The 27,129-nt window shown below is 45.1% G+C and overlaps 1 protein-coding gene across 6 annotated transcripts in view; it reads left to right on the top strand.

Annotated features, from left to right (window-relative positions):
• The window catches only part of plekhg5b (pleckstrin homology domain containing, family G (with RhoGef domain) member 5b), a 193,355-nt gene that overhangs the window by 90,876 nt on the left and 75,350 nt on the right, over window positions 1-27,129 (top strand). For all 6 annotated transcript variants that reach the window (XM_034173416.1, XM_034173415.1, XM_034173419.1 and 3 more), the window contains 6 exons: window positions 9,286-9,427; window positions 9,663-9,762; window positions 9,929-9,989; window positions 10,112-10,203; window positions 10,373-10,509; window positions 20,021-20,187. In XM_034173416.1, the coding sequence (XP_034029307.1) occupies window positions 9,286-9,427; window positions 9,663-9,762; window positions 9,929-9,989; window positions 10,112-10,203; window positions 10,373-10,509; window positions 20,021-20,187 (699 nt within the window). The remainder of the gene's footprint in view (window positions 1-9,285; window positions 9,428-9,662; window positions 9,763-9,928; window positions 9,990-10,111; window positions 10,204-10,372; window positions 10,510-20,020; window positions 20,188-27,129) is intronic.

Below are 27,129 nucleotides of genomic sequence, written 5' to 3'. Positions count from 1 at the left end.
CTGTGGGCAGCCAGTGCTTATGATGAGCTCTCCTGACAGAATGTTGTTAGCACAAACTCTTTGAGGGCGACAAGACAGAAAGTCTCTGATCCAGAGCATCAGGCCCTTTTCAACATTTAAATCAGCCTTTTCAGAAGAATATGTAATTTCATAGAATTAAAAGCTGCACTGAAGTCTACAAACAAAACCCGAGTGTATGCTTTAACAAGTGAAAGCTGCTTTGAGATCATGTCCAGTAAGATCAGTCCGGCATCATCAGTACCTCTGTCCCTCTTATAGGCAAACTGCAGAGGGTCTAGTTCACGTCAGGACGTCAACTAAAACTCTCTCCATAGTTTTACATAATATGAAGGTTATGGCAATGGGCCGAAAATCTTCAGGTTTGCTTGCCCCTGGCTTTTTTGGTATAGGCCTTATTATGGAGAATTTCCAAGATTTGGGCACTCCTGTGACAAGAAGGGAATTAAACAATCTGGAAAAGACTCCTTTTAATTGAGGAGCACAGTCTTTGAGTAGACGGGCTTTCAGGCCATCTGGGCCAGTGGCTTTGTTTGGCTTCAGTTTAGAAAGACTTTTAGCCACGTCATCCTCAGTGATAGCTGTGGGAGCTCCTGCTGGAAGATTTTATTCCTGTTTATCATCCACTTTATCAAATCTACAGAAGAAACGGTTTAACTCATCAACAAAACATTGATTAATGGTTGTAAGAGCATCACATCTCTTACTGGATTTGCCCATCAGTGTATTTAGACCTTCCCAGGCTTGTTTTATATTGTCACTGAAAAATTTACTTTCTACTTTATTCTTCTTTATTTTTGCCTTAAATATATTCGCTCTCAGCTGTCTCCTTTTTTCCTGCATTAATTCCACATTACCAGAGCAGAAGGCTGCCTTCTTTTCATTAAGACACATTTTCAATTGTTTGGACACCCAGGGTTTGTTATTTGGGAATATTTTCACAGTTTTAGTCTCTGACACGTTATCCTCACAGAACTTAATATAAGATGTGATGGTGTCAGTGAGTTCGTCTCCATCCAGACAGGATTCAAAGAAAATGTCCCAGTTTGTTTCATCAAAACAGTCTCTGAGTTGCTCTTTGCTTTCCTCGGACCACACCTGTACCTGCTTATTAACTGTTTTAATTCTTTTGACCACAGCTTTGTATTTAGGCAAAAGATGAATCACATTGTGGTCAGATTTTCCAAGAGGCGGTCTGCATACCGCTTTATAAGCCTCTGGGATGTTGCCATAGCAACGGTCAAGCATGCGATGCAGATGTGTAGGACAGTCTACATACTGCTGTAGAGTGGGCAGGTGGTCAGACAGACTGCAGGAGTTAAAGTCACCCAGAATGAAAACTAAGAAAATAAGAACAACCCCAGGTTTCTTTTCAGCACTGTAGCCAGGCTGACAAAGAGTCAGAGCTCTATTGAGCTGAATATTCCTTTAACTTTAACTAGTAATGACTTCATGACTTTCTTTGCTAACAAAATTTTAACTATTAGAGAAAAAATTACTCATAACCATCCCAAAGACGTATCGTTATCTTTGGCTGCTTTCAGTGATGCCGATATTTGGTTAGACTCTTTCTCTCCGATTGTTCTGTCTGAGTTATTTTCATTAGTTACTTCATCCAAACCATCAACATGTTTATTAGACCCCATTCCTGCCAGGCTGCTCAAGGAAGCCCTACCATTATTTAATGCTTCAATCTTAAATATGATCAACTTATCTTTGTTAGTTGGCTATGTACCACAGGCTTTTAAGGTGGCAGTAATTAAACCATTACTTAAAAAGCCATCACTTGACCCAGCTATCTTAGCTAATTATAGGCCAATCTCCAACCTTCCTTTTCTCTCAAAAATTCTTGAAAGGGTAGTTGTAAAACAGCTAACTGATCATCTGCAGAGGAATGGTCTATTTGAAGAGTTTCAGTCTGGTTTTAGAATTCATCATAGTACAGAAACAGCATTAGTGAAGGTTACAAATGATCTTCTTATGGCCTCAGACAGTGGACTCATCTCTGTGCTTGTTCTGTTAGACCTCAGTGCTGCTTTTGATACTGTTGACCATAAAATTTTATTACAGAGATTAGAGCATGCCATAGGTATTAAAGGCACTGCGCTGCGGTGGTTTGAATCATATTTATCTAATAGATTACAATTTGTTCATGTAAATGGGGAATCTTCTTCACAGACTAAGGTTAATTATGGAGTTCCACAAGGTTCTGTGCTAGGACCAATTTTATTCACTTTATACATGCTTCCCTTAGGCAGTATTATTAAAAAGCATTGCTTAAATTTTCATTGTTACGCAGATGATACCCAGCTTTATCTATCCATGAAGCCAGAGGACACACACCAATTAGTTAAACTGCAGGATTGTCTTACAGACATAAAGACATGGATGACCTCTAATTTCCTGCTTTTAAACTCAGATAAAACTGAAGTTATTGTACTTGGCCCCACAAATCTTAGAAACATGGTGTCTAACCAGATCCTTACTCTGGATGGCATTACCCTGACCTCTAGTAATACTGTGAGAAATCTTGGAGTCATTTTTGATCAGGATATGTCATTCAATGCGCATATTAAACAAATATGTAGGACTGCTTTTTTGCATTTGTGCAATATCTCTAAAATTAGAAAGGTCTTGTCTCAGAGTGATGCTGAAAAACTAATTCATGCATTTATTTCCTCTAGGCTGGACTATTGTAATTCATTATTATCAGGTTGTCCTAAAAGTTCCCTGAAAAGCCTTCAGTTAATTCAAAATGCTGCAGCTAGAGTACTGACGGGGACTAGAAGGAGAGAGCATATCTCACCCATATTGGCCTCTCTTCATTGGCTTCTTGTTAATTCCAGAATAGAATTTAAAATTCTTCTTCTTACTTATAAGGTTTTGAATAATCAGGTCCCATCTTATCTTAGGGACCTCGTAGTACCATATCACCCCAATAGAGCGCTTCGCTCTCAGACTGCAGGCTTACTTCTAGTTCCTAGGGTTTGTAAGAGTAGAATGGGAGGCAGAGCCTTCAGCTTTCAGGCTCCTCTCCTGTGGAACCAGCTCCCAATTCAGATCAGGGAGACAGACACCCTCTCTACTTTTAAGATTAGGCTTAAAACTTTCCTTTTTGCTAAAGGGCTGGATCAGGTGACCCTGAACCATCCCTTAGTTATGCTGCTATAGACGTAGACTGCTGGGGGGTTCCCATGATGCACTGTTTCTTTCTCTTTTTGCTCTGTATGCACCACTCTGCATTTAATCATTAGTGATCGATCTCTGCTCCCCTCCACAGCATGTCTTTTTCCTGGTTCTCTCCCTCAGCCCCAACCAGTCCCAGCAGAAGACTGCCCCTCCCTGAGCCTGGTTCTGCTGGAGGTTTCTTCCTGTTAAAAGGGAGTTTTTCCTTCCCACTGTCGCCAAGTGCTTGCTCACAGGGGGTCGTTTTGACCGTTGGGGTTTTTCTGTGATTATTGTATGGCTTTTGCTTTACAATATAAAGCGCCTTGGGGCAACTGTTTGTTGTGATTTGGTGCTATATAAATAAAATTGATTTGATTTGATTTGAAGTCTTTCATCACCAACTGTGAATGGTCATCAAAACATTCCAAGTCTTGTCTTTCTGAAGTTTTCCGCATCAAACTCAATCGTGTCAATGTTTACAGTGTGCTTGAGCAATAACAGGTGAAGTTGAACACAAACTTTAAGTCTCTTAAACTTTTATTACAGCCACTCTTAAAACTTCAGTTATCTTTATAATTTTATTACTGGTAAATTTTGGAATTGATTCAGATGAGATATACTCATTATCTCACAGGAATATATCACAATCATCTGGGAACTGCTTTTTGCTCAGGAATTCATCAAGCATGTTGGTTGCAGGCGCATGCTAACACAGAATACCCAGAAACTGGACAATTGTTCAGCCATAATGAGAGCGTCCACTTTTAGCTTGTCATAAGCTAAGCTAGTGGCAGTGCCGCCTGAGGGATCGAAGGTCACGGGCATTCAATGTTGGTTTTTGGCCTTGCTGCTTAAGTGTAGAAAGTTCTCCAGATTCTCTGAATCTTCTGATTATATTATGGACTGTAGATGATGGAATCCCTAAATTTCTTGCAATTGAATGCTGAGAAACATTGTTCTTAAACTGTTGGACTATATTTTCATGCAGTTGTTCACAAAGTGGTGATCCTCACCCCATCTTTGCTTTTGAATGGCTGAGCCTTTTGGGGATTTTTGTTTCCAATTTTTTCCATTTTTTGTTTCCAACTAACCCGTTCATCTGTGGAATGTTCTAAACAGTTTTTATTTACATTTCACACAATGTCCTAACGTCATTGGAATTGTATATACTTTTAGAGTAATTTGCAGCTCTACACACAATTTCTCCAGTCAGATGCTTATAACTCCATTGGCGATGTTGTGGGTGTCTTAGTGGCTTCCCTCACTAATCTTCTTCTTGCATAGTCACTCAGGTTTTAAGAACTGCCTGGTACTACAGACAGATTTACCATCACTAGGTCATCAGTTTGAGGCCAGTCATTCCCTGTTATCTCGCCTTTGTCCAATCAAGTGGCTTCCCTCACTAATCTTCTTCTTGCATAGTCACTCAGGTTTTAAGAACTGCCTGGTACTACAGACAGATTTACCATCACTAGGTCATCAGTTTGAGGCCAGTCATTCCCTGTTATCTCGCCTTTGTCCAATCAATCAATTAATCTGACAATTGTTGTAGTCAAGCTCAAAACGCTCAAGACCCAGGCCATGGCTTTGACCCTGTCAATAATAATACTACTAATAATAATAATTAATGCCTTGGATTTATAGAGCACTTTTCATGACACCCAAAGCGCTTTACAAGTTGCATTATTCATTCACACACATTGGTGGTGGTGAGCTACTAGTGTAGTCACAGCTGCCCTGGGGCAAACTGACGGAAGCGTGGCTGCCATTCTGCGCCTACGGCCCCTCCGACCATCACCTCATTCATATACAGGCATGGTGGGTTAGGTGTCTTGCCCAAGGACACAACGACAACATACAGATTTTTGACTGGTTGGGAGCCAGATTTGAACTGCTCAACCAACTGAGCTATTGCTGCCCTGCTCAAGGCCAAATCATAAGTAAATAAGAAAAAAAAGGAAAATAGATGATACAAAGACAGAGGTTCACAAAAATAGAGATTAAAAATAAGAGTTTTATATTCAAAATGTGTCCATCTGTCTCTCTCCATGTCTCTTATATAGAGTTGAGAGTGAACATCTGCATTCTCTAATAATGTTCTATAATACTTTGTATGTCTTCCCTTTGTCTTGGTGTGTGTGTGTGGGGTGGGGGGGTTACTGGTGCCTTGGCATGTCGGCATGATGCATTGAAATGAGGCTGCATAAGCAGGTTCCACGTGGCAGTAGATGTGCTAAGCCAATGGGTGCCCACCACAGGGCCGGCATGTGCCGTCAGCTGTCTGAGACCAGTTGGTCATATGTGTGCGGCGGTGCTCCTCTATGTCCTGCACCCCTGAACCTTAATCCGGACAGATCTGAGAGCAGGCGTGCATGGGACACATGCGATACAGTCACATGACACATGTCGTCTCACCCACGTTCATACATGCAAAGCACGCGCTGCTTCCCATCAGCTGTCTTCTGTCATCACCTCTTGCAGTCAGTCTCGACTTCACCACTTCCCACTTTCCTCTTCATAGTGGGAAAATGATCCATCTTGGAGAAGATTCACTGGATAATGACTCACATCATATTGAATGCAGCATGCAGGAATTTGGGGTGTTCCAAACATCTTTTTCAACTATACTGTGTTTCATTTTTCTCATTAGGACATTTTTATCCCAGAAACAAAGCTGTTCTCTCATTGCCTGATGCACGTCTTTGTTTTGGCTAAAATAGTTGCTGTGTTCCCCCCCTGTCTTGTGTCCTAATGATGACTCTTGGTCTTCTTCACATCTCTTTGAGAGCTGCCATCTCTGTGTGATGAGATCATGAAATCTGCTGCACTAAAACAAACACGGATACAAGGGAGGTCACTTCAGAGGGCGCGAACGTGCCGGCTGTTATTACTAATTAAAGCCGGTTCTGTGTGGGCGTGGCTATGAGATAAACCAGCGTCAGGGCATCGGTCAGAGGTGAGACACTTCCCTCTGGGCACATTTCGTCATGATGCGCTGTGTTTACCTAAAACTGGGTTATTTTAGTCGTCACTAACCAAACCCAGGACCGACCAGTTGTGTCAACCAGACTCAAATCGCGGGGGGGGGTCTCTGCCTCCCTTGTTCTATTTAAAGCCTTTCACCGGTTGAGGCTCAGCCTGTGTGCAGTGACGAGGGCAAGGGAGGAGTGTGTGGAAGAGGGCAGACAAACAGATGAGGGAGGGGGGAAGAAAACGAAGAGAAGACCCCGTTAGCAGAGCTGAGGTGGGGCTGTTAAAGAGCACAGGGGCTTTGACAGAGCACAGCCACCAATTAGGATGTGAGATTACGGGGACTTTGTACTTTTGAAAATCCTCTGGACGGACATTTTTCCTTCCTGTCGTGGGTTTATATCTTTACTGCCCCCCACCCCCACCCATATCTCCTTCATCTCATCCCTTCTTCTCTCCTTCTACCATGCAAATTCCATCTCAGAATCTACGTTTATACCTGGCCAGTGGAGGAATGAGGCATCTCGTCAGTGTGCCCTCACGGAGCAGGTCGGTGAGGGGTCGAGCTGGAGGTGAATGTTTATTGCTGTCCTGAGTGTCTGCTGGTGTGGATACGAAGCCAACCTGCCTGACTGCGGCAGACCCCCCCCCCCCCACACACACACACACAGGCTGTAACAGTACTGTGCCACGGGGGGGGGGCAGGAACAGTTTGAATCTGTTGTATTTAAATTTTCATGTCATCACTGTGATTCATAGTTGGCAATGACAGAGTAAGAGAAAATTCCGAGTAATGACACTGTTACATTAAGCAGTGCGACGGCGTTTTGTAGTGGACGGGCATCTGTTTGTTTTGGTGGCGTGAAGATAACCGCAGAGTACAGATACCGCCATGTATATTCGCGCATGTGCAGAAACGCTGCTCCTCCCAAGTACATGGAAACAATGACAGGAAGTACATGAGCTGCACTTCCATTGTATCTCTCCATACGTCGCTTCCTTAGTCCCTGTGTGTGTGTGTGTGTGTGTGTGTGTGTGTGTGTGTGTGTGTGTGTGTGTGTGTGTGTGTGTGTGTGTGTGTGTGTGTGTGTGATGGTGAGGAGGGTGGTGGTGCTCCGGTGGTTAGAGGACATGTAAAACAGCACCCCTGGTGATTTCCAGTCTACTTTTTAGGAGCGGGAAGAAGCAGGGGGTCAGATCTGTCTGGAGAGTCTGTAATCCTGCAGCCTTCTGCTGCCTGTCGGCTTCTTCCTGCAGCTTTTATACCTTGAGAGACTCCAGCTGTCCCAGACCTTGACCCGTAGTCTGGTCTTCAGTTCCCTCAAGATAAGAGTTTGGGTTATGTGAGGGTAAGCTGCATCTCGGTCAGCTCATAGGTGAAAGAAACTAATTTAACTTCAGTGAGGTACTCCAGAGTCGTGCAGATTTCATCCCGGGGGGGGGGGGGGGGGGGGGGGTATGCACAGGGGGATCCGCCACATCCTGCCAATAGCAGCATTTGTGGCCATTTAATTGTGGTAAAAACAATAGTCGGGCATGGAGCTGTTTATCCTGTAGTGGGGCACAGTTTTTGCTGTAATTTGTCTTTTACCAATGCAGGTTTTACAGTTTTTACCACTTAGTCCAGAGGAATATTTTAGTTCTTTGTCTGTCTGTTGCGGTTACCGCAATATTATTTAAGAAAACATCAAACTACAGTTTTCAATCCCCATGTTTAAGATCATCAATAAGATCATCAATACACTACTGAAGATAAAAGTCATATATATACACACACACACACCCAGGCCATAGCCCAGAACACGTAGTTATACCTTAGCAGGAGAATGAAGGACTAAATCTTCGGGTCTGAGTGCTTCCAGTCTTATTGTTTGGTTGTGAGACTTGGATGCTAAATGACGATTTAAGGTTACAACTGGATATTTTTAATAGCAGGTTTTGTCTTCCCTTGGAGTGACTTTGTGTTAAATGGTTATATAAGGAGAGTATATAAGGTGTACTACTTGCCTTGTGAGGAAATGTCAGCTACAGCATGTTGTATTATTATGTCCACTGTCTGGTGAGTTTTCATGTCATATTTAAGTCTATGTATGTCTTAATGTGTTCTCTCTGCTGGCTGCACAACAAATTACCCCATTGGGGGTAATAAAGACACCTTGATACCTGGCGTTTTGGCCATGTAAATTTAAGATGTTAATGTCAGCTTTGAGGTTGATTCTGAGCAGGGTTGAAATTGGAATCAGAATTGAATCAATAATCATAGAAGTGGAACTGAGAATTTTCTGAAATCACCAAATTGTGATTTGATTTTAGTCAGCAAACAGACTTAAATGTTCTTTTATTTGCATCATTTGAGTGTCTGTGTTCAAATATCACATGGTAAACTGCTCCTGTGGAAGGAATCTTTAGTACTGAAAGGTGAATCAACTTCAGGACTGGATGCTGATCAGGTGCAATCCACCTTTAAAAATGTAAATATAAATCCAGACATGTTGATATGGGTGTACTTGAATTCACAGGTGTGTGTGTGGGTATGTTATATGTGCAGAGTATGGGTATATAGACAGGGTATAAACAATAGGAAAATTATTTATTTAATTTGCTATTGATTACCTTTATTTATTTTATTTGGAAATATTCACAAAAATGAAACATGAAAATAGAAATGGGAAAAAATGTGTAAGTATGTGTATATGTAAATATGTATGTGTATACGTATGTATGGATATATTTAAATCTCTTTGGTGTTAAAGATATGTAGATGTGGGTGTATTTCTGATGTTTTCTTCATATGGTTTCTGACATGTCTGGAATAAATTAACTTGAACTTAAATATCTCAAACTGATCTTCAAGTCTTGTGTTAACAAAACATTGATTTTAAATTAGACGCACACACTGTTGGATTTCTTAACTGCACAAGTTTACCATGTGGAATAAACACCTCGTACCTTCCAGCTGGTGTAAATGGGACTAATGATGACCCCATTTGCACAGAGGGGAGCACGGGGGGGGCAACTATTTAATTGCTGTAGTTGGCTTTTATCTGAAATATTCTGCCGATTTCTTTAAGTAAGACTCAGTCCATGAAAAAGCTGACCTCGCTACCTCTTTGTTTGTTTTCTGTCTAGGTTTGCCACCACCCAGACTGCCAAGATCAGAATAGTAAAAGCCCCCTACACCTGTGTGAGTCATGTGACTCACGCTGCCATTCAGAAAACTCAGACAACATGCACTTTGATCGGCATCCTCGATTTGACTTACAGCCTCAAGGTAGAGTTGCTCTGATGGCTGGTGCTCAGTTCACAGATTATTCTCATTATAGAACTGCACAGTGTCAATACAAAATCAACTGTCTGTAGCTAAATAAAACGCAAATCATGATGTTTCCTGCACTTTTCACCACTTTAAGGTTTATTGTTGCTTATATGTGCAGGATTGCATGTTTACAACTCTGCCTGTTTTGTATTTTTCAAATTTGTGTGTGTGTGTGTTTTAAACCCTGCAGCCTCCATCCTGGCTCGGAACGTGTCCACGCGCTCTTGCCCCCCGCGCACCAGCCCGCCCTCTGACCTGGAGGAAGAGGATGAAGGGAGCAGTGACCGCGGGTTAGTAACCAGCCACCGCTTGGTCATGCTCGTGGACATGCGCGTGGCCGTCTGTGTGTTTTCACACGAGGCTTGAAACGTGTTTGAACGTTTATTTCCAAAGTGTTTGGTGCTTTTATCAGCTTGGTGGGATTTAAATAATAACGTGCATGTAACTGTATTTCAGCGAGCATAAAACGGGAGGAATGAAGCTGGTGAAAAAGAAACCACGCAGACGACACACCGATGTAAGTCAGCCCACACACACACACACACAGAAGCACAGTTTAATCTCTCTTCAAAATTCAGAATGTCCAGAATGCCGCAGCCCAGCTGTGGAAACTAACAGTGAGTCGTCTCCCCCCCGCAGGACCCCAGTAAAGAGTGCTTCAGCCTGAAGTTTGATCTCAATGTGGACATCGACACAGAAATTGTACCTGCCATGAAAAAGAAAACCCTGAGGTGAGCAGCTCGGCCAGCTTCGGTTTCCCGTTTGTTCCGGCTGCACACACATATAAGCAACATTATGACTGTTTGACATGAACTGTGATCTACGGCGCAGTTTTTCTTTTTTTCTTTTTTTTTTTAGTTATTACAACATGGTTGTTTTCTCTTTGATGCGTGTTAACAGAGAGGTTCTGGGCCCGGTGTTCGAGAGGAAAGGCATCGAGTTGTCCCGCGTTGACCTGTTCCTGGATCAGTCCAACACGCCACTGTCTCTCAACTTCGAGGCCTACCGTTTTGGGGGACACTACCTCAAAGTTAAAGGTAGCGTCATTCAGTCATGGAAGAAAGAAAGTTTTACTTTGGGTTTTTTTGTTTTTGATATTTCCAGAGAGAGAAGAAAAGTTGGTCTGCCTGTTTTCACACATAATCTGCTTACTTTTGAGCAATGAACTAAATATTGCCATTTTCACTGTGTGTGCCTTTAATCACCTCCACACCTGCCCCCAACCCCGCCCACACCTACGTCACACTTTCTTGTGCCTGTAACCCTTTACTGGGTTCAGAAAATGGATATAGAATAATATATGTTGTTATAGCTGCTACTAACTGCTACTACTTTTTCTTCCTTCTTCTTCCTTCTTATCGTTATTAGTCAAGGACATTAAATTTGGCCTCGGGTATTGTGAAGGCTTTACGTCCACCAGGGTCTTCAGATTTACAGGGAACATTCTTGGGACACAGACCCTGGACAAGTTGAAAGATGGCTCACTTTGACCTATTCTAAGAGGTTAAAAAGTCACATTCTGTTTCAATCTGATCAGGGTTTTTTATTTATTTATTTATTTTTTTTATTGTGGGGGTGACAGCCAATCAGAGAGTAGAGCTGCACTGTGATGTCAGTGGCTGATCTTTTCAAAACTGCTTCATTTTGTGTTTGTATATATATATATATATATATATATATATATATATATATATATATATATGTTTCTCATATATTATGTAAAAGCTAGCGAGAAATAAACACTTCTAAAAGTGAAAATGCTGTTTTTGGAACCTTATAACACCTCTGAACTTATTTACAAGACATTATGCGGATGTTAGCATGGTGACATCACAGGCTGGTAGCTAGCTGTAAGTATAAAACATATTAAACATAGTTGTAAGTATAACCTCTTTGTTATATATTATGTAATAGCTAGTGACAAATAAACACTTCTAAAACTGAAAACACTGTTTTTGTAACCTGATAACACCTCTGGCGTCATTTACAAGACATTATGCAGATGTTAGCATGCATGCTAAACTCCGCTAACCCAAAGCTAACTTCCTACGGAGTTAAATTTGTCTCATTAATACTTACAAATGCACAGAGGGTGATCTGCAAATATTGATTTGCACATTTTCCGCTCTTAAAATGTAAATATTGCTTTTGATTGATTGATTGATCGATTGATAGAGTGCTATTGAACATGCACACATTGCATGTAAGACAATAGGAGCTTAAATTAGACAACTGCAAATTATAAAGAACACAATGCTCATACGGCTGAGGGTATTTTAGTATTGCGTTATATTTACTATTATTACTGCCTGCATCTTTTTCTCCATTTATTACTTCCGGTCGTGGGGAGGGGGCACCAAAGAAGAAACTATAACCTTTCCTCTTTCTTTAAAATAGTAAGATGGGACAATTTAATGGTTTCACATTTCACATTCTCAGAAACTAAAATCAACCATCATGAAAAAAATTAAAGTATTAACATTTTGAGAGAGTTCAACAATATGTTTAATTTGGTTTGAATTTTATGGATCAAAATATGAATTTTAAGTGGATGGTGGACATTCCTGTATGTTTCTTCTCCCTTTGATTTCTCTTTCTGGAATCTGTGTTTAAAATATGGACTGAAGTTTTGTTTGTCCCCTCAGAGCACCTTTTGTTTCTGGTAAAATTGGCGTCATCACTCTTTTGTTTAGCAAATGAAAATTATCTCTGTATGAGACTTTTTGTGCTTTTAATTTGCATGTGTTTTTATTGTTCTCTGTGACGGCCTCTAACTGTGACCGACTCAAACACATGATCTCGCCCATTTATGTCTCACCCAACCACAAGGAAAAGGAGCCAACTGTAAATGTAAATCACAGTTACAGAAGAAACATTTGTCATTCATCTGCTCACAATTGTTGGCAACAATCCCATGAGTCATTCCTGCTGCCGCGCAATCGTGACATGATGACACAGTTACACTGCCAGCGTTTTTTTCCTCTGAAGTCCAAGTGGAAACCCTGAATGGAAATGTTTCATTTTCACTTTTTCCATCAAAGGCTGATTTAAGTGTATCGAGAGAGATCCTACTGTGGCGTGATTAACTGCTCTTCTTTGGACATTTTTGCCGTCCGGACTTGCACCCTTTGACCACAGTGTTTTGTTACAGTCTGACCCCAGGGTCACAGTCCACAGCTGTTTAGTCGCACAGTGGTTAGCGATGAGGTTTTCCATGCATTTTATTCTGTAGTACACTGCACAAACACACAAAAACACACAAACTCTTACAGAATACATTTGCCTAATTTCTAGTCAAAATATGTAATCTGCACTGAACATGAGACACAATCACTGAAGCAAAATTTGAGTAAGATATAAAGACTTGTTTTTCAGATAATACAGCTTAAAAATCTGAAGTCTCAGAAATGTTTTGTTTTCGGTCATAAAGCATCAGTTTATTCAAGTCATTTCAAGAACCTGTTTCAAGAAATCTTAAGGGAATTTTCACTTCTTCCATTGGTAGTTTTTTTTTTAATTTATTACAAGTTAAAGCTGCAGTGTGTTGGATTTAGTGTCATCTACTGGTTAGGTTGCAGATTGCATTATGGCATTGCCGACCACGAATTGTTTCCCTTCTTGTTTTAATTTTTTGATGATTGGGATAAGTAATATTATAATCCTCAATTTCGCCAAAATAACATGTCAAACTTGTTAGCCTGCGCTAGCAACCATGTAGACACGAAGGGCTCATCCAAAACACAATGATTTGTTGTTTCCTGTAGTTTATACACTAAAACACAGAGCTAATAAATGCCTCTAATTCCTACATACAGTAGCTTTAATGCCACTGTGGAAATTCACTCAAGATAACTTGAAATAAGATCTTGAAATTAGCTGAAACACCTCATTTTGTGTTTTATTTTCTAGTGTTAGGAAGCAGTGCATCTTTCACAAATGACATAACAGCTTAAATCTCTTGCTTCATCTCAGACACAACTCAAAACTCAATGTTTCCAAGATTCTTTCAAGATTATGTATTCATCTCAAAACAAGTCATCCTGTATTACTCAAATTTTACTTCATATGTAATGTGGAGTTGCGTCAGGAAGGGCATCCGGCGTAAAACCTGTGCCAAATCAACATGCAGATCCACCTTGGATTTGCTGTGGCGACCCCGAGTGCAAACAAGGGAGCAGCCGAAGGAACTTACTATATTAAGTGGAGATTATATATTTTGACTCAAAAAATTATACAAATATGCTTCAGATTTTATATTGTTGCAGTGTATGTAAAATAATAAAATTTAGGCAACGTGTTTAAATTTACCAGGCTTTGCTTGGTTTTATAGTTTGTACCCAGTTAAAAAAAACAAAACAAGTCAACTGAGTAACTGAATATATATTTTATTGCAGTGTTTGTGTTGGGGAAGTGTCGTGACACGGACCCACAACAGGGGGCGTTAATGGGACAATAGAATAGCCAAAAAAGTAACAATTTAATGTTGTGAAGGTGCACAACGTAGTACAGACAAATACAAATATGCGTTATATCAATCCGACACAAGGTGACATGTGGCAGGCTCGAAGATAGGAGACGTCCGGTGCGAGAAGAGCCGGATCCCACACAGCCTTCACCACCAACGGATCTGAAGAACACCGGAGCCGCCAAGCCCTGCGCCCCAGGTGGCCACTGTCTTCAGCAGTCAGACCCGGTACTGCTGGCAGAAAACAGAAACAGTTCTGGATGAGTGTGAGTTCGCACACTCAGTAATCCCACAGTCTGTACACAGTTAGGAGGGAGAACCTCCACCTCCAATCACACACTCGTGCAGCTCCCGAGATAACCACTTATCTGGGTGGGGTGGGAGGCGAAGCCGTCGCAGTCCACACCAAACGCCAACTCAGCAGACAGGGTATCCGTCCCAGGAAAACGGCTGCAAAAAGAGATCAGACTAATAATCGAATTAAGGTTCAGCAGAGAATTACCTGTATGGTAGAAGATTTCTCGGCGAGGGGGTGGAGTTGCAGTCCAGCCTTTGTAGTGGTGGTGATGGGTGACAGCTGGTGTTGATAGGTGACAGCTGTCACCTCCAGCGGCTCCGACGCCCTCTCGTGCTTGGAGCCCGCACTCCAAGCAGGGCGCCATCTGTTGGTGGTGGGCCAGCAGTACCTCCTCTTCAGCGGCCCACACAACAGGACCCCCCCCCTCAACGGGCGCCTCCTGGCGCCCGACCAGGTTTATCCGGGTGCCGGGCGTAGAAGTCGGCCAGGAGGGCCGAGTCCAGGATGAAGCTCCGTTTCACCCAGGAGCATTCCTCGGGGCCATACCCCTCCCAGTCCACCAGATACTGGAAGCCCCGACCCTTGCGACGGACGTCCAGAAGCCGAAGCACGGTCCATGCCGGCTCGCCGTCGATGATCCGGGCAGGAGGCGGTGCAGGTCCAGGGGTGCAGAGCGGTGAGGTGTGGTATGGCTTGATCCGTGACACGTGAAAAACAGGATGGATCCGCAGTGAAGCTGGCAGCCGTAGCTTCACTGCGGCCGGGCTGAGGACCTTGGTGATGGGAAATGGTCCGATATACCTGTCTTTCAGTTTTTGGGAGTCCACTTGGAGCGGGATGCCCTTTGTTGACAACCATACCTCCTGCCCGGGCTGGTATGCAGGGGCCGGGGAATGCCGGCGGTCTGCATGGGCCTTGGCCCTTGTCCGGGCCTTCAACAGGGCAGAACGGGCGGTCCGCCACACCCGGCGGCACCTCCTGAGGTGGGCCTGGACCGAGGGCACACCGACCTCTCCCTCCACAAGCAGAAACAATGGGGGCTGGTACCCCAAACACACCTCAAACGGGGAGAGACCGGTGGCAGACGACACTTGGCTGTTGTGGGCGTACTCGATCCAGGCCAGATGGGTGCTCCAGGCCGCCGGGTGCACGGAGGTAACGCAACGGAGGGCCTGCTCCAACTCCTGGTTGGCCCGCTCTGCCTGTCCGTTCGTCTGAGAGTGATACCTGGACGAGAGACTCACGGTGGCCCCCAGTTCCTTGCAGAAACTCCTCCAGACCTGAGAGGAGAACTGAGGGCCACGTCTGAGACAATGTCCGCTGGTATCCCATGCAGACACACCACGTGGTGGACCAGGAGGTCTGCTGTCTCCTGGGCCGTAGGGAGCTTCGGGAGGGCCACAAAGTGGGCCGCCTTGGAGAACCGGTCCACTATCATTAAGATGGTGGTGTTGCCCTGGGACGGCGGGAGGCCCGTGACAAAGTCCAGGCCGATGTGGGACCAGGGGCGATGAGGCACCGGTAGGGGTCGGAGGAGTCCTGAGGTCCTCTTGTGGTCCGCCTTGCCCCTGGCACAGGTGGTGCAGGCCTGGACGTAGTCCCGGACGTCGGCTTCCATAGACGCCCACCAGAAGCGCTGCTGGACTACTGCCATGGTCCTGCGCACTCCGGGATGACAGGAGAGTTTGGACCCATGACAGAAGTCCAAAACCGCAGCTCTGGCCTCTGGTGGGACGTACATTTTGTTCTTCGGGCCGGTTCCCGGGTCTGGGTTCCGTGTCAGGGCCTCCCGGACGGTCTTCTCCACGTCCCAGGTGAGAGTGGCCACGACAGTGGACTCGGGGATGATGGTCTCTGGGGGGTCTGACAGCTCGGCCTTGGCTTCCTCTTCATGCACCCGGGACAGTGCATCCAACCGTTGGTTCTTGGTCCCGGGGCGTTATGTAATCTGGAAGTCAAAGCGCCCGAAGAACAGTGACCAGCGGGCTTGCCTGGGGTTCAACCGCTTGGCGGTCCGGATGTACTCCAGGTTCCGATGGTCCGTGAAAACCGTGAAGGGCACCGTCGCTCCCTCCAACAGGTGTCTCCACTCCTCAAGAGCCTCCTTCACCGCCAAGAGTTCCCGATTGCCGATGTCATAATTCCTCTCAGCCGGGGTCAACCTGCGGGAAAAATAGGCACAAGGGTGGAGGACCTTATCGGACTCCCCGCTCTGGGACAGCACGGCTCCTATCCCTGAGTCAGAGGCATCCACTTCCACTGTGAACTGGCGAGTAGGATCGGGCTGCACCAGAACTGGTGCAGTCGAGAACCGGCGTTTCAACTCCCTAAACGCGGCTTTGCACCGATCCCACCAGATGAAGGGGACTTTTGTGGAGGTCAGGGCTGTCAGGGGGCTAGCTACCTGACTGTAGCCCTTAATGAACCTCCTGTAGAAGTTCGCAAAACCGAGGAACTGTTACAGCTTCCTACGGCTTGTTGGGTGGGGCCAATCTCTCACCGCCGCAACCTTGGCCGGATCAGGAGCGACGGAGTTAGAGGAGATGATGAACCCCAGGAAGGACAAAGAAGTGCGGTGGAACTCGCACTTCTCGCCCTTCACAAACAGCCGGTTCTCCAACAACCACTGTAGGACCTGACGTACATGCTGAACATGAGTCTCAGGGTCCGGAGAAAAGATGAGTATGTCGTCTAGATACACGAAAACAAAGCGGTGCAGGAAGTCCCGCAAGACGTCATTAACCAATGCTTGGAATGTTGCGGGGGCATTTGTGAGGCCGAACGGCATGACCAGGTACTCAAAGTGACCTAAGGGGGTGTTAAATGCCGTCTTCCACTCGTCTCCCTTCCGGATCCGAACCAGGTGGTACGCATTCCTAAGATCAAGTATAGTAAATATTTGGGCTCCATGCAGGGGCGTGAACACCGAATCCAACAGAGGTAACGAGTATCGGTTGCGAACCGTGATCTCGTTCAGCCCTCTGTAATCGATGCATGGACGGAGTCCGCCGTCCTTCTTAACCACAAAAAAGAAACCCGCGCCCATCGGGGAGGTGGCGTTCCGGATCAACCCAGCAGCTAAGGAGTCCCGGATGTAGGTCTCCATTGATTCCCGTTTCGGACGTGAGAGGTTGTACAGCCTGCTGGACGGGTACTCAGCGCCCGGAATCAAATCGATGGCACAATCGTACGGTCGGTGCGGGGGAAGGGCGAGTGCCAGATCTTTGCTGAAGACGTCAGCAAGATCGTGGTACTCACATGGCACCGCCGTCAGATTGGGCGGGACTTTGACCTCCTCCTTAGCTGTCTCACCAGGTGGAACCGAGGATCCTAAACACTCCCGGTGGCAGGTTTCGCTCCACTGCGTCACAACCCCAGACGGCCAGTCAATCCGGGGATTGTGTTTCAACACCCATGGAAAACCCAAAATCACTCGGGAGGTAGAAGGTGTTACATAAAACACAATCTCCTCCCTGTGATTCCCAGACACCACCAAAGTCACTGGCTGTGTCTGGTGTGTGATTAATGGAAGAAGAGTGCCATCTAGTGCTCGTACCTTCACAGGGGAAGGCAGAGCCACCAGAAGGAGCCCTACTTCCTTTGCCCATCTGCTGTCCAGCAGATTCCCTTCCGACCCCGTGTCTACAAGTGCCGGGGGCGTGAAGGGTTAAATCCTCACTAAGGATTGTAACTGGGATTTGTGCTGATTTTCGGGGTTCCCCCGCGTGCGTGTTATGGCCCACCCTTAGCCCAGTTACTAAGGACGGGCATTGTATTTTGACCATTTGGGACAGTTCCTCTGTATGTGACCACTAGATCCACAGAAAAAACACTCCCCGCGGGCCAGCCTCCTTTGTCTGTCATTTGATTTCATTTTGGCCCTGCTCGTGTCCATAGCTTCGTCAGCAGGGGGAGCTGTAGCCACACGGGGCCCTCTGGCTGTGGAGCGTGGGGACGACGGCACCCTTTCGGACCCGGAAGGAAGAGGGACGGCCCGTGCCCGGTCACGCCCCCCGCCCTGCTCCCGACAGTGTTCCTCTAACCGGTTGTCTAAGCGTATAACCAGGTCGACAAGCCCGTCAAAATCCCGCGGTTCCTCCTTAGCCAGCAGATGCTCCTTCAGGACCGGAGACAGTCCGTTTATGAAGGCGGCGCGGAGTGCAACGGTATTCCAGCCGGACCTCGCAGCCGCAATGCGGAAGTCGACTGCATACTCGGCTGCACTCCGGCGCCCCTGTCGCATTGACAGTAGCACGCTCGAAGCGGTCTCGCCTCTGTTGGGATGATTAAAAACCTGTTTGAACTCCCTTACAAACGTAGCGTATGACGTTAGGAGCCGTGAGTTCTGCTCCCAGAGCGCCGTAGCCCAGGCGCGTGCCTCTCCTCGAAGCAAATTAACAACATAAGCCACCCGGCTAGCGTCTGACGCGTACATGACGGGACGCTGTGCAAAGACGAGCGAGCACTGCATTAGGAAGTCCGCGCACGTCTCGACACAACCTCCGTACGGCTCGGGAGGGCTTATGTATGCTTCAGGGGATGGTGGGGGGGGGTCGTTGAACGACCAGTGGAACGTCTGTGTCTGACAAGGGACCAGCAGGAGGAGGTGCTGCAGTAGCGCCTTGATCGCGCGCCTCCACCCTGGCAGTGAGAGCCTCCATCCTCCGATTGAGGATAACGTTCTGCTCGGTTACCAGATCCAACCGAGCAGTGAAAGCGGTTAGTATTTGCTGCAGCGTCCCTAACGCACCTCCTGCTGGCGCCTGTGCACCTCGCTCTTCCATTGGCCGTTCAGGCTCGAGTTGACGCCCCTCGGGATCCATGACGCTGGCCAAGAAATCCTGTTGGGGAAGTGTGTGACACGGACCCACAACAGGGGGCGTTAATGAAGGGACAATGGAATAGCCAAAAAAGTAACAATTTAATGTTGTGAAGGTGCACAACGTAGTACAGACAAATACAAATATGCGTTATATCAATCCGACACAAGGTGATGTGTGGCAAGCTCGAAGATAGGAGACGTCCGGTGCGAGAAGAGCCGGATCCCACACAGCCTTCACCACCAACGGATCTGAAGAACACCGGAGCCGCCAAGTCCTGCGCCCCAGGTGGCCACTGTCTTCAGCAGTCAGACCCGGTACTGCTGGCAGAAAACAGAAACAGTTCTGGATGAGTGTGAGTTCGCACACTCAGTAATCCCACAGTCTGTACACAGTTAGGAGGGAGAACCTCTACCTCCAATCACACACTCGTGCAGCTCCCGAGATAACCACTTATCTGGGTGGGGTGGGAGGCGAAGCCGTCGCAGTCCACACCAAACGCCAACTCAGCAGACAGGGTATCCGTCCCAGGAAAACGACTGCAAAAAGAGATCAGACTAATACTCGAATTAAGGTTCAGCAGAGAATTACCTGTATGGTAGAAGATTTCTCGGCGAGGAGGTGGAGTTGCAGTCCGGCCTTTGTAGTGGTGGTGATGGGTGACAGCTGGTGTTGATAGGTGACAGCTGTCACCTCCAGCGGCTCCGACGCCCTCTCGTGCTTGGAGCCCGCACTCCAAGCAGGGTGCCATCTGGTGGTGGTGGGCCAGCAGTACCTCCTCTTCAGTGGCCCACACAACAGTTTGGTTTAATTTTTTTGAAAGGAACGGCCTTATTAATAACAGAGATTTTCTTGCGGGTTTCCATTCTGATCTTTGTCATTGTGCTTCTCATTTACAGCAACGTGTGATTCTTCTTCCTCAAAAAAAAAAAAAAAAATTATAAACCTCTTTGTTTTCCACTCAGCGCGTCCAGGCGATGAGCTGAAGGTGGAGCAGGGTGTGAAGGATCTGCGATCGCTCAGTCTGCCCAACATGAAGCCCTCTGGAGGTCAGAGCCCGTACATCCTTGTGCCGGGCAGCGAGCGGGTGGAGCACGGATCTCTGGGCCGCCGTGAAAGTGTCGATCTGCTGGTGAGTTTGACTGAACAGGACACCAGCACCTTTGAAAGCAGTTGGACAACATGACTCTCTGATCTACCTTTTAAAGTTAAATGTGCTTTGAGCATTATTGTGGAAAAAAAAAGTCCAAACTTTTCGGTGTGAAATGGCTCGTTTTAGACTTGCGTGAGGTATGTCACAGAAGTCCATATCTGGCTACCTGCTTGGTTTATGAGCCACACCCATGATGCTTCTTGGTCTCATCATTATTATTGTTATTATTATACACACTCAGCTTGAGACAGACTGTCCACATTGTTATTTTTTACAGTTCAAGTCGGGTTTGTGGGTTTCCAATCACTGACAATATGTACGTATTTGCGTCGTCTTGATCATGACATCAGTAACTATGCAGCTACGCCAGTGGTGGCGTGGCCTTCAAACACAGCATGGAGTTCTGGAGTTTTCTTTGCTCTCTGTTTGGCATCGCCGTTGGGTGTCCTGTTGTAAACAGTTGAGACATTTCATGGATTTGATTACAGTGTACAGAGACACATCTGTCGAAATTGAATAGAATTACATTTCAGACCACCTTCAGAGGTGGTTTGGAATCAGTTTTGCTAATATTGGATTTTAGGGGTTTCTTTCCTCTTCAAAAAAAAAAAAAAAAAATCAATCTGGATATACAAGAAGTTGTATTTGGACCGACATGAATCTCCTCTGATTTTGATCAGACTTAGTTGGTACATTGGGCCTGTTGATGAGAAGAAGTCATATGATTTTGGTTGTGATTGGTCAATGATAGTTGTGTAATGGACCATAGTTGTTCCTTTATCTGTCTAGGAACCCCCCCCCCCCCCCCCCCCACACACACACAGTTTTCACCATGCATATGAACTGCAGAGTAATTCCCAAGTTTACATCATAGTATGAAACACAGATTTATTGTCACAGCAAACCATTTTTGAAGTGATGATTGTGTAAATTTTAATTCTAAATTTCTGTGAAATCAAGCCCTGTAGTTTGTGTGTGCACGGGAGAGAAGCATGTGGTGAGGAGCAGGCAGCCTCAGTTCAGCTTGAAGCAGCCTGTGCAGGGTCGAAGCACTTGGGAGTTCATGCATGGAAAGAACCGCTCTGAAATACGAGGAGTTGAGGATGGAGGGTGCTGCGGCAACGGTCCACTGAGCCCCAGAAAGGGAAAAAAAACAACTACTTTTCCTGGCTTTTTCCAAGCGGTGTGCCAGTCCAAAGGCAAAGTTTTAATTCTCTCTCCTTTATCCTGGTCTGTGAATAAGAGCTGAGATCTCATCTGAACGGTGAGATTTATGATTCATTGGAAACCTAGTTAATCATCAAGGTCAAGGTCAGATTTCTACCTCCATTCTAGCCCGTCAACTCTGGCTATGAATTAGTCCGGATACTGGCCTCCATTTTGGAGTGAGATTTCCCACTCCCAAACAACCAATAGGAGAGTAACACTCACACCCCATGAAAGTGAGGCTGACATCAGCATCTCAGCCACCAGCCAATCACAGACTAGGAGAGAGAGGCCAGAATCCGGCCCAGTTCAGGGCCAGTTGTTGGGCTACTTCCATTCAAATATGAGGGAAGAAATGAGTTTAAGGAAATGAGTTCATTTTATTGTTTGTGATCTTTTTAAAAGCCCACATACCGGAGACTTTTAAATGTCATCGTGCTCTCTGAGTACTTTGATCTAGGGGTTGTTGTTGTTGGGTTTTTTGGGGGGGGTTTGGCCTTTTTTTTTTTTTTTTTTTTTTTTTGAATGTATCACTTCATTGTCTGCCAGGTATTTGTGGACTCGTCACAGTTCCTGTTGAACCGCATACTGTGCACATGCCCTGTAACTGTCACCACTTCACCACACCCTTTGCCGTTTCTTATGACTTCACATGTCCCTCCAGGTCTTTTGGGGATCCCATTCTGACTTAATGCTTTTCAGATACCGTTATCAGTCTGGCTGGACCCTGGCACAGTATTTTGGGATTTCCTTTGCAGTGGCAGCTTTTTGTGTGTGTGTGTGTGTGTGTGTGTGTGTGTGTGTGTGTGTGTGTGTGTGTGTGTGTGTGTGTGTGTGTGTGTGTGTGTGTGTGTGTGTGTGTGTGTGTGTGTGTGTGTGTGTGTACATTTTTACACACAAGCTGAGCTGCCGATTGTAACTGTGTGTACACTTAGGAACAGTGTGTGCCATCGCAGCACTTCCTCTGCAGGACCCGGTTGTTTTGTGACTGATGAGAGGTGCTGACTGCAGTCTGCAGGATCCTGATCCACTTGGATGCCAGACTTGGGGATTGGAAATGGGCAGACAGTCATCTGGTTAATTTTGTGCCTTTCAGCTTCTCACTTTTGATTAGCTTTCGGGGTGGAAGCAGGAAGCCTGCTTGCAGAAAGCTGTTAAAAATGCAGATTTATGTGTCTTGATTATCACTGTTGCACGACGACACTAATGTAATTTCTCAGTCAAACGCTCTTTTAAAAATCTTAATTGAAAAACATGATTTTCCTGCACAGCAATATCATTCATGTCGCTGAAAAAAGTGGTTGCTAAGCAACGTGTGCAGCAGTAGAGGAGGATAATTTTGTCCGTACAGTCACATTTGCGAGTGCAGTCGTTGCTGTTGTAGACACCAGGTGTTTTGCAGCATGACTCAGACTGTAAGAGTCCTGGATCAGACTTATTCCTGGTACAATAATGCTGTCATGTGTTGTCCTTCCACTGGCATGACTGTGGGTTTTTTTTTTCTCAGTGTCTGTGTTTTGACTTGCACTCGACTTCAGGAAGCCGACTGTCGGCAACTACATCTGTGACGCTTTGTTTTTGTGCACAATGTAGCCATAACGTCGAGAGGGAGCATACACGCCAATCGCACAACAGCCGCCACGTTCTGACTGTGATGGCACGTTGCTGTGGATGGAAACCACTCTTGCCTTCGATGGTGACGGGTTCCACTGTGCAGCTTTTCTAAGTATAAGCGTGTAAATACGAACTCTCAGGGATCTCCCCAGAAATTCAGAGCGTGATGGCGCTAGAGATCCAGTTGGGTGCAGAGCAGCTCCAGCACTTTTCAAATACCAATAGAAGCCATTTCCCACCAGTTCAGCTTTACACTGGGGTGACATCAAGGTGAATGTGAGGCATTATTGTAAAGCGCTTTGAGTGTCTGATGCAGATGGAAGAGTGCTACATAAATGCAGTCTGTTTGCCATTTACATCTTATGTAAAATTACAAACTAAAGAGACAGAAAAAAATCTAAAACTTACAGTACCTTGCAAGTTTTGATCATTGTTCCGTTGTTTTATTCTTTTTTAAACTTTATTTTTAATAGCTTTCTAGCTTTTTTTGAGAAAGAAGAAGAGAAAAAAGAAATATGGAACATACAGGCTGCTTCTAACAAACATTTAGAGCATTTAGGATGGATGACAGCATGTTAAGTCCAAAGGAAATGAAAATAAGTAAATATATACAAGCCAATGAAACAAAATAACTGCACTGATCATACAGTTGGTTCTGAATTCACAAATTTCTCTGATTCAGGTAAATGTCCCATTTCTTCCAGTACTTCTCACATTTGTCAACCACAAGGCTTATTGGAAAAAATCACTCTCTCCATTACGTAAATCTCCTTGACACCCTGTCGAGTCCAAAGATGGTGGTGGATCCACCCTAAACCATTTGCGAGTTATGGCTTCCTTTGCAAGCAGAATTAAGACAAGATTTCTGTCCAATTTCCTCAGTCCTTGGGGTAGATTGCATAGATAAGATAAAATCACAGGGTAAATTCAAGCCCATTATGGTGTTGATTTCTATTATCACCTCCGACCAGTAGGGTGCGTTCCGTTGTTTTCTTGATGAAAGTGTCCTCGGCCTGTCGATGGTGAACGCTGATGTGGCCTGTAATACACTTTCTTCTTTTTCGGCGCTGCTTGCTGTCAGTGCACCCTCCCCACTGCGATCGTCCATCACAGCACCCTGGAGGTTCCAACGTGTCTTCGGTTGCTCCTCCTCTGGTGCATGGATGGTAGATACCGCCAAAGATGTCACAAGCCAACAAAGAAATAGTCTTCTGATTCGCAGACTTTGTGTATCGCCCGCACTTTGTCATGATTCATAGTGTAAGCAGGAAGTCAGCCAAAGCTGTGAAATTTCCCCGTGAAAATGGGCCTTTTAAAGCTTTGCGTGAGCTCAGATATTCCACTAATAACAGCGCTTTATGTTTTGCATCACAGTTAACCCGAATAATGACATGCGAGTCTCACAAATTGAAACATCGTAAGATGATGCTGTTTCATGACATTTCACAGGAAAACAATGGCGCAGAGGGAAATGATGTAACATGGCTGCAAAACGGCGAATTTCGATAAATTTCAGCAAATTTACCCAGAAAAACAGGAAACGCCCTAAATTTGAAATTTGGCATGAGATTATAACATAATGGCGCAGCACATTTATTCCATAGCTCCGAGAGCTCTGGTACTCTTTTAGTTTGCTGATTAAATGATTATGTGTGCTCTTTGGTAGTGCAAGACATTGTGATGGTACTTTGTCACACTTTAGTCAGCTTCGTAAGCTCAGTGGGTCCCTCTCCTCGTTACTCCATCCTCCTGTTTTGTCAAAAAGATTTACTCCTTTTTTTCTATACATCAACTGAACTCGTAGCTTTTCCTTATAAGTCTGTTTTTCTCTCTTCTGCCACCTGTTGTTTTAGAAAATATCACATTATGTCAAGTGTACACTGAAATGCCATTTAGTTCCAGTGATTCATGTGGAGTATCACTTGCATGAAGACGGAGCATCAGCGACCACAGATTGCCCATGTGGTGCGTTTCAGCTTCATCTGTCGACAACCTCAGAGATACTGGAGAAGACCAAGGAGACACTCCCGTTCCACCTGACTGCGACAGATCAACTGTTAATATCCAGAGCTTGGATCGGCCGGTTGTCTGCCTGGGGGGTTGCCATCGAAGATCCGGTGCGTCATCTGGAATTGTCTCATTGGCCCAGTGCTCAGGACACATGCCACAAACTTTGAAGACGTCTGAAATTTAGTCCAAAGCCATCAGTAATTGAGCCTCACTTCGAAACACTGTGTTCATATGTATTGATAGACTTTACATGCTGTGCTGATGGACCACTTCCACTTTACAATCACATTTAAACAAGCAGCAGTGTTGCTTCCTGACGTAATTTGTTACGTGATGCTGACTTGAAGGTAGACGCCAGCCAGCACAACTCACTGAAGAGCAGGTGGCAGCCAAACTACAACCAACATGAACCACAGCTTGTTAATAATTTTCCTCCATCCATCCAGCAGGTGGCAGACACGTGTATGGGATATGACGTAAGCAAGTTGCTTTTTTGTAACTGATCTGGTACATCAAATTTCGCCACAAACTGATCAGGTCATTTGAGTGATCAAAGACACACACACACACACACGCACACAGAGGCCACTTGGCTATTATAATGTAGATGGATGTATAGTCACAGTATTGCTCTGTGTAGGTGTTTGGCTGAAGGTGATTTATGGTCACTAGCACACAAGGCTCAAAGACTTTATATGAAAGAAACTTTTTATTAAACAAATTCAAAAATTATTTTGCTCTTGGATCCAAATTTAAAAAATAGTTTCTGGTGATGGATTCCAGATTCATTGAAGTCCTCTGATACTTTTGTCTTTGGAGATTTAACTGTAGAGGTCTGCTGTTGGGTGCTGGCCCATATTTTATTAAAGCAGTTTGGGAAGACAAAAGCTATACTTGGACACGTTGGCACTGAGTGAAGTCTTTTAGTTTCTATAGGCAGCAGCTTTGGCACGCTCCGTAAAATGCATGCGTGCTTGCTTTTAATGAAATTAAGGGCTTTGCTGGGAGAAGTTTGGATGTTTAACTAGTGACCGGCTTCGTGGCTTTGGCATCGCTACATCCTGTGCCAGGCTTCAGAAGGCAGCAGCCAAGTCCTGTCCTTTCTGTATAGAGTTACTTCTTGTTTCAATGGGGTATTTCAAGTTCATTATTGCATGCATGTTAGATTTATAGACCCTGGCAACACTCTGATAGGCTGAAGAGGGTGTTTATGGTCCAAATTGATTATTTTTACAACAGACGGGCTTCAGCCAAGTAGTCTAATTGGTCTGAGACACATTCCAACCCCCGCTGATAGCTCCCATAAAGCATTATTAGCCATCTGTGCCTTCTGCTTATAGCACCATCCGCAAATTATTGCCTTACAGTATCAATTGTGGCATCAAGTGACCTTCGCACTGGCCGAACACAACTTGTTTTAACCTGTGTGACTGGTCTGTAACTGGAAAAAATATGTTAGAGCACTTCAAGTTTCTTTGCATAATATGTACCCATTCTTATACTTTTGTTATTTTTATTATTTTGTTTTAGTTTTTTCAAATTCATCTTCATATATCCTCATTAGCTACATATTGGTAAATGTTGCAGGTTCCTAGCTCTGTTTGTTACCATAGGTAGCAAAAAAGTAAGTCCTTTCGGCTGCTCCCTAGTTTTTGTTGTTGTTGGTTTTTGTTTTTTTCCACTTGGGGCCAGATCCATGGTGGATCTGCATATTGATTTGGCACAGTTCCTCACGCAAACTCCACATTACATGGAGAAAATGTGGCAGGGCAACCCCTACAAATCTTCTTTGTCTTTCGGCTGTTCCTGTTAGGGGTCGCCACAACAGATCAGTCATTTCCATCTCACCCTGTCCCTCTGTATCTTCCTCTGTGCACACACCAACCACCTGCATGTCCTCCCTCAGCACATCCATGAACCTCCTCTTTGGCCTCCCTCTTCTCCTCCTGCCTGGTGGCTCCATCCTCAGCATCCTTCTCCCTATATACCCTGGGTCCTCCTCTGCACATGTCCAAACCATCTCAATCTCGCCTCTCTGACTTTGTCTCCAAACCGTCCCACCTGAGCTGGTCCCTCTGAATATGTTCATTC

This window comes from Thalassophryne amazonica, chromosome 6 (assembly GCF_902500255.1).
Source record: "Thalassophryne amazonica chromosome 6, fThaAma1.1, whole genome shotgun sequence".
Lineage (NCBI taxonomy): Eukaryota > Metazoa > Chordata > Actinopteri > Batrachoidiformes > Batrachoididae > Thalassophryne > Thalassophryne amazonica.
This window is presented reverse-complemented; position numbering and strand designations above follow the sequence as displayed.